Source organism: Manacus candei, unplaced genomic scaffold (genome assembly GCF_025592945.1).
Source record: "Manacus candei isolate 608988 ecotype Guabito, Panama unplaced genomic scaffold, ASM2559294v1 h1tg000007l, whole genome shotgun sequence".
NCBI classification, from domain to species: Eukaryota; Metazoa; Chordata; class Aves; order Passeriformes; family Pipridae; genus Manacus; species Manacus candei.
Window position 1 is genome coordinate 2,920,639 of NW_026138055.1, and position 13,086 is coordinate 2,933,724.

At 42.7% G+C, this 13,086-nt stretch overlaps 1 protein-coding gene across 5 annotated transcripts in view; it reads left to right on the plus strand.

Annotated features, from left to right (window-relative positions):
* The window catches only part of KLHL29 (kelch like family member 29), a 392,600-nt gene that overhangs the window by 367,341 nt on the left and 12,173 nt on the right, over positions 1–13,086 (plus strand). For all 5 annotated transcript variants that reach the window (XM_051810143.1, XM_051810162.1, XM_051810153.1 and 2 more), the window contains 2 exons: positions 2,904–3,097; positions 11,242–11,386. In XM_051810143.1, the coding sequence (XP_051666103.1) occupies positions 2,904–3,097; positions 11,242–11,386 (339 nt within the window). The remainder of the gene's footprint in view (positions 1–2,903; positions 3,098–11,241; positions 11,387–13,086) is intronic.

A 13,086-nucleotide genomic window follows, 5' to 3' on the forward strand; every position in this document is an offset into this window, starting at 1 on the left:
TTCACCTTCATTCATTTTTAAACCAATTTAGTTAATCTGGTGCAAATCCTTGTGTGAACACATTAAGAGCTGACTTGAGATAGACCAAAATGATGGAAACCTGCCTTGCAGAGACTTAAGGAGCTTAGACTACTTAGTTTATCCTACAGAAGGTGAAGAGTTGACTTTATTATTTTCTGCACGTCCACATGTGAAAGAGAAAGATTTGATAGCAGACAGCTTTATAATCCAACAGGGAAAAAAAAAATCAAACTTACTTTCTGGTGGGTGGGAGCTGAAGCAAAGCAGACTAAAAATCAGGTCTACAGTTTTGCAAGGAGAGAATGAAGTGGAGGAATAAATTCCCAGGGGATGGAGGGACTTGATGGACAGCTATCAGGAAGCCTTTAAGGCATCAATTTCTCTTTTTCAGCCTCATAGGTAAGGTAGGCACACACTTAAGAGAGTTGCTTTACTGAGCAGTCCATGTAAAACCCACGTTAGGTGCCCATGTTAGGTGGACAAGGACTTGCTTCCACCTGCTTTATGGTTCACTGATTTTTTAAACCAAAGAACCCTCAAGCTGAGTGTTTTTTTAAGGTGCCCCACATGCACCTATATCCAGTAGATTTGCAGTCTTTGGCTTTCAGGAGATGAAGTGAAACTGGTGATTTTTGGCTTCCCAGTGGCAGATGAAGGATAGTAGGAGAAAGAAAGATCAGTTCTGTCATCATAGAGCCTAAACAGAGACCAGTGGAAGTGGATGAAAAACAGGGGCTGCAGGACCTAGGGTCCCAACAGGGAAATTCATCCAGAAAAGAAGATGATTGGTTTTGTAATTTGAACCTTTTTCCAGTATTCCTATGGATGTGTTCCTCAACCACACCCAGATTCCAGCATATGTGAAGGATATAACCCCTTCTCCCTAAAGGATATTAAGACAAACAGGAAGTTGCGGGCAGGAACATACTTGTCTTGGGAGCTGAGGTCTGACAGGTACTTTTGCCAGTGACAGGGGAGGCAGTTGGTTGCTCACCACCCCATCTCAGACCACTTTGACAGGCCACAAATGTTCCTGGTGCTAAATCAGAGTGGCTGGTGTGAGATGAAACATATCAGGTGACAGGTAGAATTTATATCTTAGAGGAGAAACAAGGGAAGGAACATTACGTCAGTTCTCAGCTCTGTTGTTCTTCCCATTTTCTACTGATTATAACCAATTTCTTAACCCAATTTTAATAAAACATCAAGAATTAAATTACCAATTATTGCAATAGGTGAGTTACTGAAGTGTATCCCAAAAGCAGCGTATGAAACTGTTTCTGTTTTGTGAGATTTTTGCATATGTGTTCAGGTGGATGTGAGTTCTGCTCTGTGTGCTGTGGGCAAATGCAGGGGATGCAGCAGCATAAGGTGCCTTACCTGGAGGAGCTGCTTTTGCAGTCAAAATGCATCTGCAGCCTCAGGTCTGGTACAGGAATCAGCCCAGGAAAGGTGTGTCACCTTCAGTGCTCCCAGCATCGTGTTGTTTAATATTGTTATATTTCTCCCCTTTGATCACTTGTTGTAGATGAATTTAATTTCTCTGTAACTAATTTAGAGCATCATACAAGGCAGTTCTCCTTGCTCATTATAAGGGACTTTCCTAATATTTTTTTAGCTAAAGTTTGCCTCCCTCTTGCTTTGGCTTCAGTTTTATGAGTGTGTTAATTACTTTCAGTTCTATTACTTGAAAACTCATTAGTGCATTTTCATTAAGCACATTATTTTCTGCTGTTTCTGCCATTTATATTGCTTCTCCCTTTTATTTTCCCCAAATTTGGGCGGAGAGAATTTGAGGGACATGTTACAGAGGGAGAATTCCCCTGTGGCTAAATAATTTTTTGCCGATGCGTTTGTGGCCGTGGATTTGTTTCAGGTTTGCATATTGCATATCACTGCTATTAAGAGCAAAAGCCCTGAATGGATGATGAGGGCTTCTGTTCTGACAGTCAACAATTCTGAAAAATCGCTAGGCAGGAAGCTCCTATTTGACTGCATGTGTCATTACATGGAAATATAAAAACCTAAAAATTGCATTATTCTCCACTGTCTCCAAGACTCATTTTAGAGCAGCTATTTGGATCCCTGCCACATTATCTTCTAAAAAAAAAGGGACGCCTGTACTTGTGGTATTGTCTAAAATGAATCTTCATCCATGGATTGTTAACTGTGCATCCCTTATGGTCAATGGCTTAATTAAATCAGATACTGATGACCTTAAAACTAATTTAGCACTTTCATGCATACTCTTTTCTGTTTGCTTCATGTCAAATATGAATGCAATGGTGAAATCTTATTCCAGCATTAACATTTGCAGCATCCTGCAATGAAGCACAGTAGCTTGGTTTGCACAATGAAAATTAAATGGAAGCAACTTATTCTGGCACAAAATGTGCATTGCTGGTCAGTTAACTAGAGTAAAAAGAGCCATCATGTTGCATTATGTTGTAGGTGAGATGTGTTCCACAAGCTGAACAACTGAAATATATTAACAGTTGCCTGCCCATAGTTGCTATTGGATATTGCTGCACTGATTTGCAAGAATAGTCTCATTGTATACTCATTAAAAGAAATTAATCAGTGGAAGACATCTCAACAAAGATGTCCAGAGTTTCTGCACCTTGGACTATAATGAGATTTGAGAGGCATATACAGAAAACAGAACCAGCTTTCTCTGGGCTTCTATCAATGTTTCAAAAGCTTAGAAAAAGCATTAATTAAACTGTTTACCAAGTGGCTGAATTTGTAGGGTGTTAAAAGATACATTTCTACCTCTGCTTTTCTTCTGCTTGTCAAGCTGCCTTTCTGCATCCCAGCCTGCTGTTTCTGCCTGTCTGTCCTGCCCAGTCAGCTCAGCTCACTCCAGTTGCTGTCCTTCCCAGGTATGACACGATAACCAACCAGTGGGAGACCATCGCTCCTCTGCCCAAGGCCGTCCACTCAGCCGCCGCCACCGTCTGTGGTGGGAAGATCTATGTCTTCGGAGGGGTGAACGAAGCCGGGCGAGCTGCGGGGGTCCTGCAATCCTACATTCCTCAGACTAACTCCTGGAGCTTTATAGAGTCTCCGATGATTGGTAAGGAATACATGGTGTCAGAGTAAACAGGAGTCTGCACTGCACAGGTATTTCAGTGCCTTTGCAGAAAGCAAATGCTTTGGGGGGTGGGGGGAGATAAGTTTGTAAGATATTGGCAGAAATGTATGAATAGGACACTAGAGAGGCGCCCATCTGGATCTCTACTGAAGGCAGTTGTCACTCGTTAACACAGCCAGTTTCCAGCTAGAAGTGAGGAGTTTAAAGCAGAGGAGAAAGGAAATCAGTTATTAGGTATGAACAATTAGTATCTTTAGATCCAAAAAATCTCAGAGTTCAGTGGAACTTCATCCTGGCATCATGTGTTGCTCCATGTGGTTTCACAACACTGCTCAAGTAATGGATTATCACTCATGGATTTGTTAAAATGCTGCCTGTCCTGTAGGAAGTGATGGTCATCCTGAACTGGGACTTATCAGTGGTGTCCACAGGCATATGTGCTTCAGAGGCTGAACTCTTCAAGACGTAGTTTATTGAAACTGTGTTTATTAGTTTGTGATGCCCTTGAACTCACCAAACATTTTACTGAATAAGGAGTAAGACGAGAAACCACATTTTCCAGTGTACCAGCCAACATCAAAGGTGTCAACTTCCTTCCAAAATTAGGACAGCGCTCAGAAGTTTGCAACTTAATTGCTTTATGTGGCAATTTGCACCCTGAGTGTTTAGGCTGCCTTTGGAAATGAGGTTTAGTGTTCAGCATGGCAAGGACATTGCTGCAGGGTAAAGCTGTCCTGGGCTGCTCTGCTCTGGGCTGGGGGCAGCCTTTGGTCTGGTTGCACCCGAGTGGCCACAGACACAGCACTCATATGGTTATTACAGAGAAGCTGCTTTTGAAGTGGTTTGCTTTTACATCCTAGATCACAGAATAATAGAATGGTTTGAGACCTTTAAAGGTCATCTAATCCAAGCCTCCCTGCAATAAGCAGGGACATCTTCCAGTAGATCAGGTTGCTCAGAGCCCTGTCCAATCTGACCTTGAATGTTTCCAGGGATGGGGCATCTGCTGCCTTTCTGGGCAACCTGTTCCAGTGTTTCACCATTTTAAACCTCTTGGTTGCATTGAAACTGTGACATGAGGTGCTTCATTTTTTAAAAATCATATTGTCATTATTGAGCCATAGAGCAATACGAGTAGCAGATAAGAAATTATAGAAGCACAGTTATGAGGTATTCAAGTAAGGCCTAAGCACATTCAGAAAACTAGAATAAGCTGCTCTTTTTATTGTAGCTTGTTAAAACGATTACGACTCTTTTCTTGGGGTTTCCTACTAGATCAGGTCATGAGAAGCTGGTATGCTGTGGCTGTAGCCTCCTCTGCACAGCCAGGCTGTCTCCCAACTCCCTGTCTGCTGTTGGTGTGCAGCCTAACATAACATGACATGCATATGATGCAGCATGAAGCGCCCAGCGGGAGGGCGTTAACCGGCGAAAGTCATGTTTATGTAATACAGCAGCACAAACAACCCTATTGCCTGTTTTTTTCCATCACATGGCTACAGCTGCTGCTGTTCATTTAATCCACTGACTGACAGTATGAGGTTTTCCCGTACTCACAGCACATTGCAAAAATGAATGCATTATGCAAAGATGTATTCCTTTTCCTTGCCATAATAGTACAAGTGCCACAGGAGCTAAGAAATCATTCCCTGGGCTCGTTATACTGTCTAGCAAGCATCAACATCATGCGTGCTTGGAAAAAAATCATCCAAACCCTCCAGAGTTGGGTCCGTCACCCATGGTTCTAATGGATGTGCACTCTTATTTCCTAACAAAAATACATGAAAGACACCGGCAAAGTTAAAAGATGGTATTTATGTTTTCTTGGTGTAAGCAAAGTTCATTAGTTAAGCTGAAGGCATAAAATATATGATAAAATGTGGAGTTCTTTGTTGGGTAATGCATAACATCAATTTACGTGCAAATAAAATAAAATAACACAGAGTCTGAAAACTGGCACCCCCATGGAGAATGTCTGGGAAAGTGAACTGATGTGATGCCTGATCTTCACAAAAAGGCAGTGGAATGTTGGAAATATATTTTCCTTTCTCCAGCTCTACAAAAGCTATAGTGTCACCTGTACTTGTAAAGTGTCCCCCAGGAACTGGATGCAACACCAAGTACAGTAGAGTCTAAAACAAAGAGGGAGTAGAAGGAGCCTTGCAGTGCTTTTTTGCAAAATGGAGCTGGGATGAATCCTGCTATGATCTCTGCCAGGGTGCCTCTGACAGCCTCAGAGCCTTTTTGTGTTGATTTGTGAATTCTTAAGCTGTCCCTCTGAGCTAAGTGAACTGAGATGTGTGATGGTGAGTTGTTATAAGGTCACCCCAGAGATCAGTGTAACCTGCTGGACCTCAAATAGGACAACAGTTTGTTTAAAAATGCCTCAAGCATGCTCAGATATGCAACAGTAGCTGGAGGTATTGAAAGCAGCCAATGTCTCTGGAGATTTTTAGACCAGTAGTACCTGTCTCAGTTCACTGTGGTACTTTATGATAGTGAGTAGGATGCAGCGTGGCACACGTTTGAACCCAACAGGTCCATCTCTTTCAAACCATCATGGTCCAGACTAACCCAAGGCAACACTGGCATCAATCATGGCAAGGGGGAGGCTCATATTTGTCTAAGCTAAATGGAGGTGAAGGTGGCTGGATACTGACATCCTACCTGTGCAGGGGAGAGACCATCTGGGGGCTGATAGCAAGTCCACACAGTTCAGCCCTTGCTCTCTTCTGCCTGGATTTCTTCTAGGAATATGCAGTGAGTTCACTCCCAGTTTCCATTTATTCTTTATCCTTCCCCTGTCAGGAGGTGTTGGGATGTGCATACCTGCATGCAGTAGGTGTGACAGCAGGCTCACCAACACGCTGCACATGAATGCTGTGGGAGCCTCTGGGCAGGTGTTGATTACACACATCCATATTTGGAGAGGAGAAGGTGTTTCTCAGTGCCCCATCCTTTGCCCCACCTCAGTTCTCTTCACCTTTGGAGTTGACAGATGTCCCTGCAGCAGTGCAGCCCACAGCTTGATGTTACTGGGATAAGGGAACCTCACAGGGCTTTCAAATTGTGTATTTTCGGTAAACCACCTTGCACATCACCTTGTGTTTTTAGCTGTAAAAACCAAAGTCCTACAAAAGTAAATGAACCCAGTCTATGTACTCACAGCACCTGCCTTTCCATTTCTGGCCAAGCTGTCCTATATAGCTGTGCTAAAAGTGTGTTTCATGCCAAGCTTCCTGAGGTTTGTCTTATTTAACAAGATGGCCACAGACATGCTGAAGTCAGGGATTGTAAGTAAGCCTAATTACCTTGTCACTGCCTTTTAGTTCACTTTGTGCCTTCATGCCAGAGCACTAAAATACACTTTTTGATACCCTTAACAGTCAGTATGGAATTACAAGTTTTTATTAATGTTTCTGGCTTGTAAGAAAAACAGTGTTTAATCATCACCACTATTAAATTTTAAAATCCCGTGAGAACTAGAGAACGGAGCTCTAAGTTCTGGGAGCATTTCTGGTTTCTAATCCAAGTATCTAGTTCCTCACCACACTGTTTACTCCTGCAGTGGTTTGTCCGACCAAAGCAGGACAATCACAGGGCTAAGAATACAACACATGTCTAGAAAACTGCATTAGCAGCATCTGTGCAGTTTTTTAGTGCACTGCCCACTGGCTTATTTTAGTTAAAATGCATAATAATCCTCATTAATTTATTTTTTGACTTTACAAGAAAAATCAGATATATGTCTTGGCCCTCTCTCAAGGCCAGTAATTTGGTACTTGTTGGAGGGTTTGGTTGGCTCTCACCTGCAAGTCCCAAACCAGTAAGTGTTCCATCTTATCCTTCAGCGTATTTTTCTTCCCATGACTAGTTCTTAATTTTTTTTCCCACTAGTAAGCTTGAATTTTACTTTCCTTTGTCTCACCCAGTTCTCCTCTGTATATCCTCCTTTCAGAATGATTTTTTACACTCCTCAGTGTGTTCCCCGATATGTTCTCTGCCCTCTACCGAGCCAAATCAGTCTTTTTGTGTTTGCCCTTTATCAGATATCCTCCTTTTCACTCCTACCTCCATGGCTGTGCTTTATCCAACTCTCTTCAACAATGTTATGCCCATAAATTTGATGCTAAAACTGCCCTGCAGTGGCAGGTAGAGCCTCCTGTTTTGGCACAGGCCATCCCCTCCACGCATACACAAAATGTGGTGTTTGCAAGTGAGGACACTCGACTTTAGGGTCTCCAAGGAGGGTTTGCTCAAGGGTCAGTGGGGAAACCACAGGGCTGGGTGGTTGGTTGTGTAGTTGGGAGAGACCAGCTCCCAGGAGAGCTTAGAGCCAGAAGGGCTGACACCCGAGACTCCGCTGTTCATGGCAGTGTCTGCACTTGGGCCTCATGAGCTATGTTAAGGATCAGACCACAGTCTCCCAGCTGCTCTGGGATGTTATCCTATCCATGACTGTGCCATTCTTGAGTTTGTCTGCATAGCATTCAAGAAGGGGAAGAGGCACTTACTATTAAAATCAGGCTTAGTTTGCGTTAACCAGTCTCCTTTCTCTAATCTGCTTCATCAAGTGCATCAGTCCCCACTGGCCACCCACGCCTGCCGGGAGACAGTTTGGTTGGAGTTATGCCTGGGCTGGTGGTGTGCCCACATTTCTTCCTCCCTATAAAAATGTTTAACTACCTTGGTTATAATAACTTTTTTCCATATGAGGTGCTGCTACCATTCATTGTAATGCCACTTTAGTCTCTGATCGAGCTCATTACTGGAAGGCAACATAAGATCTTTAAGCAATCATGGAAGGGAAAGTAGAACTGTGCTACTCGACCACAGAGAGATTCAAGAACCATGGAACATGTGCCAGACAGCACTCTGTCCTTCCTAAGTGAGGAGCATGGTGGCAGGTTAAATTATCAACCCCATGTGAAGTACACCTCTGGTACACTCCTTCCTGCAATGAGCTGTCACAGAATAGAAATACAAGCATATTTTCCCGTAGCAACAACAAAAGAGAGTGATGTTACATTGTTACCCACTTGGGTAGATTACCTTTTACATATTATTTCATTTACATTTATTCTGCCTTTTAATCTCAGGTGTGTTTGCTGCCCGGGACAAATCCTATTTCAGATTTTCCAGCCTGAAATTAATTAGTATATCTGACAACCCCCTTGACCTTTGGAGGGGAAAGGAGGCTGCTTCTCTGTTTCCATGCTTCCTCTCCCCTCTCTTCCTTCCTTCCAGCAGTCTTTTGAAATAACCAGTGGCCCCACTGTATCCCCCAGAAGCCTCTGACCTGTAGAAGCTCATGCTCATGCCCAGAAGCATTGACTAAAAAGCCCAAACACAACATGTTTTTGCAAAATTAGTCTCCCCAGCCACCTGCCTTGCTCTATGACCGTGTTAAGGACTTAAAGCAGCAAGAGAAATTGGAGTCTCCTGAGAGTTTGCATGAGGGTACCGAGTCCTGGAAAAGACAACATGGGAAGAGTGTGGGTAGCACCTGGGATGAAGTAAGGGTAAAGATTGAAGGTGGTCATCCACACCTAAGTATCAGGAATGATGGCTGGAGGTTTCCAAAATCCCTGTATCTGTGAACAATTTCCATCTCCATGGTAACAAAACAAAAATAAAACCTACTGTTTCCTCTCTACATGTCTCTGGAGAGGTGTCCCTTGTGGCTTTCCTGCCATATCCTCACCAGGATCAGGAGACTGTTTGCTGTGAACTTCTCCCTTCCTGAAAGAAACAGCAGAGATTTCTCTGTTCCTCTATCTCAGACTTACCTGATACCAATTTATGAAATTGTAGCTAAAGACGAAAGAAGTAAAAAGACAACAGATGGAAGATGTATTGAAAAATTGATGAGAATCAAACACTACTGCCTCTCGAAAAAAGGAAGAAAAAGTATATCAGACTGTCTGCCTATTCAAAAACAAAAAAATAAAAAGTCACTATAGAAATAACCAAGGGGTTTCCCTCTCATTCTTTAACAAAAAGGAATGTGAAGTCAATGATTCAGTCCCCTGAGAGGTCACTGTTTCTGCCTTGAGGGAGCCCCAAATAATTTCCCTGTGAGATTTGGGAGATGAGTTCTTTTTTTTTTTTTTTTTATGTGAGAGTTTCATTCTCCTGCAAAACAGTGCTAGTCAGAGAAAAAAAATCAAGAAGATGTGATAATTGAGTATGGAAAATTTCTGATGAGTTTCTTAAGTGGAAAAAATGTCACATATGCAAGTCTGATTTGGAAAGAGACAGGAGCTGGGTTGTTAGGACAGATAAGTCCTTCTGATGAATTATAGTGGCTTAGTGGCACGGCAAAGAAACTGAATACTCCTTGTTCTATTTTCTGGATGAATTAGTTTCTTCCCATCTGTTCCCAAGGATCAGTGACATTTTCCTAATACAGCCGTGGTTTTTTGACACATGCCTGTAGATACTCAGTGTAATAGGAGCTCAGCTTTAACCCATAACGTGTTTTGTCTGTTTTCATGCCGAGTGCTGCACCTCTGTACATCCCCCTGGGCACACAACAATATGGGGTAGGATGAACTGAGCCAGACCACCCCATGGCCATGCTGGGACAGAAGCAGACACCACAAAACCAGTCTTTTCATTCTAGTTTTACCAGTTCAAACCTCAGTTAAGGAGATTATCTCTCTTCTGGAGATGTTCATCAGCTTTTCCTTACCTCCTGTCAAATTAAATCTCTGTTAAATATTTAATGGAATAAGGTACTTTTACAAGATCCTCAGGGTTACAACACATCATGCAAGAGGTTTAAGCCCATCTTTTTCTGTGTTCATAAAAGGACACAGTCAGGGTGTTACAGATCTGGGAGGAACATATAAACCCCCTCAATGTTTTGTAGAGGCTGTTATCAGAGATGTAAGAGCATAGTAAAGATGATATCACAGCTCCTCTCCAGCTGCCCCCAGCTCCCTGCACTCAGGCAGGAGGTTGCAGGGGCTGAAGCCAGCAAGACTGTGTCCAGGGTGATTCTCTGTTGGAGATGCAAGAGGACCAACCTTTTATGAGCATATAAAAATGCAGATTCTGGAGAGGCTTTAACTTATAGCTACATATGGCAGAATTTTACATGTCTTCTGACACCAGGCTGAGCTGAAGGGCTTAGGCTCTTGCTTCTCAGTGAACTGGTTGTGAGGCTTATTTTAACCCAAAGCAATGTATTTTCCTGCCTTTTGTTCCCAGACACTGCTGATTTGTTTCACAGAAATGTTGATTAAAAAAACTGCATCACATCAAGACAGACACCATCATGAGAAATTTCAGCCCAACTGGCTCATATTTAATAATGTGCATATGGCGTGCTAGCAGAGTAGGGGACAGGCCAACTAATTAGATTAGAATTATTTTATTCAATAATTTATGATTAGTTTTACTAATATTTCTAATAATGCCACAGCTAACACAAGAATTTTAAAGCATCCTCAGAGAATCTGATTGAAGTTGACTCAGGATAAGAGAGTTGCTTAATTTCAAACTCCAACCTCACACAGTTTGTTGCTAAAATGCAGGCCTGCTTGGAGATACACCCGTCTGAAAATAAAATTGCAGGTGAATTTATGAGTCAGATAAAGGCAAAAAAAGAAATCAGGTCTCAGAAAATTTTCTGGATTATGTAACGTTCCCAGAAGCAAAAGCAGAAAATAAAAGAGAATCAACTGTTGGATACTGGATATTATTAAGGGGGTCTCTGTGCTGTGGGTTTCTTTTGTACTTAGCTGCTGCACAGGCACGGGAAGCATGGGAGTTAAAATTTGCAGCAATTCAAAATTCTGAAACAATTTGACATCTTAATTTCATGTGTAACAGAGGAGCTTTCGTGGTGACTCCATTAGGCTTTAGGAGAGGATAATTGTGCTTTACCAGTTTAGAGGGAGGCACATACTAGGGGATGAAGGAGTGATGAACTTTAAAGGTGCCTCTGAGAACTCGAAGAGAGGAGAACAAAACTAGGAAAGGTTTCCTCATTTTTCTTTCCCTAGCTTTGGAGGTTTAGAGAAACGTGACTTATCTATAAATAACGGGAATGTATAAATAAAAAAACGGTCTCCAAACCTGAGCCTAAAACTGATCTCAGTGTTGCTTTCCATTGACAGATAACAAATATGCTCCTGCAGTCACTCTCAATGGGTTCATCTTTATTCTTGGAGGAGCTTATGCACGAGCAACCACCATCTATGACCCAGAGAAAGGCAATATTAAAGCAGGTCCCAACATGAACCACTCCAGGCAGTTCTGCAGGTGAGAAAAACCATTAAAATGGAATTACTGGTGCCTTAACATTTTCTGCTGATAGATAAGCTAATTAAAGTGAAGGGGAGAGGGGAAGGGAGGTGTGAACCATTTGGGCTTTTTCCTCATCTCTTTTTTGCACATGTTCAGGGACACAGCATTTCCCAAAGTGTACATCCAGGACCCGACTACTGTTCATGTATCTCCTCACATTCAGGCACAATGGATCACGGGAAGGGATGTGTGTTGGGCTCCTCCAGTGACTACAGGAATGCTGTTTTCCTCAGTTTGCCATGTGTAACTGGAGGATGATAAATATCCACTGTAGAAGAGACCACCATAATGTGGAACATATTTTTGCTAACTAGCTATAAGGTCCTTAAAAAAAGTACTGAGTAAGCATCACACACTGATATTAATTATTATTATTTATTAGGTGTTTTTGATTGCTTTTTGGGCTCACTTCCCCGATCCTGGTCACAAGCTGAACAAATTTCCCTAACTGGCTGACAAAAATAAAATTTGGCACCCATTGCAGGTACTGGCAGAACTTAAAGACCTTTTAAATAGTTTTACATGGCTGCTGCTACAGAAAGACGGGCTTGTTTGGGGCTGTTACACAGGCCAGCCCCTGGCAGAGCAGATCCCCATGCTGGGGACTGGCTGAGCTGTTGGTTTCCCTGGAAAAGCCACAGCTCATCAGCAAACACTGCCACAGGCACCAAGTGAGTGTTTGTTATCCATGTCTGATGCAGGAAAAGCAGGACAGAGGGGATGTGCCAGGCAATGTCCAGACAAAACACTGGCTGGTGTTGGGAGGACTAGCAGCAATGGGGCAGCAGCAGGACCTGCATCTCCCAAAAGTTCAGCCAACAGCCCTTCTCCTTGCCCCAGGGGTGTCCCCGGCCCCCATTCTACTGTTCAAAAACACCTCCATGTTTTAACTTGTTGCATTTACCTTTCACTTTGGTGCAGTGAAAAAAAGCATGCTCGGTTTTTCTCTTTTTGCTGTTTTTTTTTCTCGTTTTCACCTTCTTTTATTAATTTAAGGGGCACCCTCTCTTGGCTGCTGGAGCAGATATTGCTGTAAGCAAAGGGGTTGGAGCAGCCAAGCTCCACCCTAAGCCAGCTCCATCCCAGTGGTTCTCTGCCGTGTGCCCTTGTGCTAAGGACGTGTCCTCCCAGTCCCTCTGCTCTAGCAGGAGGCAAAGGAGGATGAGGAGTGCAGTGCTCAGGCAGTATATAATAATATTTTTCTCCTGAAAACCAGAACTAATGTGTACAGTGCAGCTCAGGATTAGACCCTAAACTGTAAAATGAAACACAAGGGACTTGGACATTTGATACATTCCTACATGTTCCTGTTGAGAGGGATGAGCTGCTCTTTGAATATCTCAGTTTTGAAAAAAAGTAACAAAAATCTGTTAAATACAATTCAAGAGAAATTGCATGGCTGATTTCAACCAGGGGCTGTTGGCTGAGCATCTCACCTGAAAACTTCCCAGGGTTTCTAACGTGAAGGGACGCTTTGCTCGGCACCCTGAAGGAGGGAATCCAGTGGGACACCTTGAGATGGACCAAGGAGAGTGAACCAATGACCTAAATATTACCCAGTGCTTAGGCACCATAATAAACTGGCTTTGCTTAAGTAGAATTTGCCACTCATCAGTAAAAAGTAACTTCAGACTTTTAAATGAAATTTTTTCTAA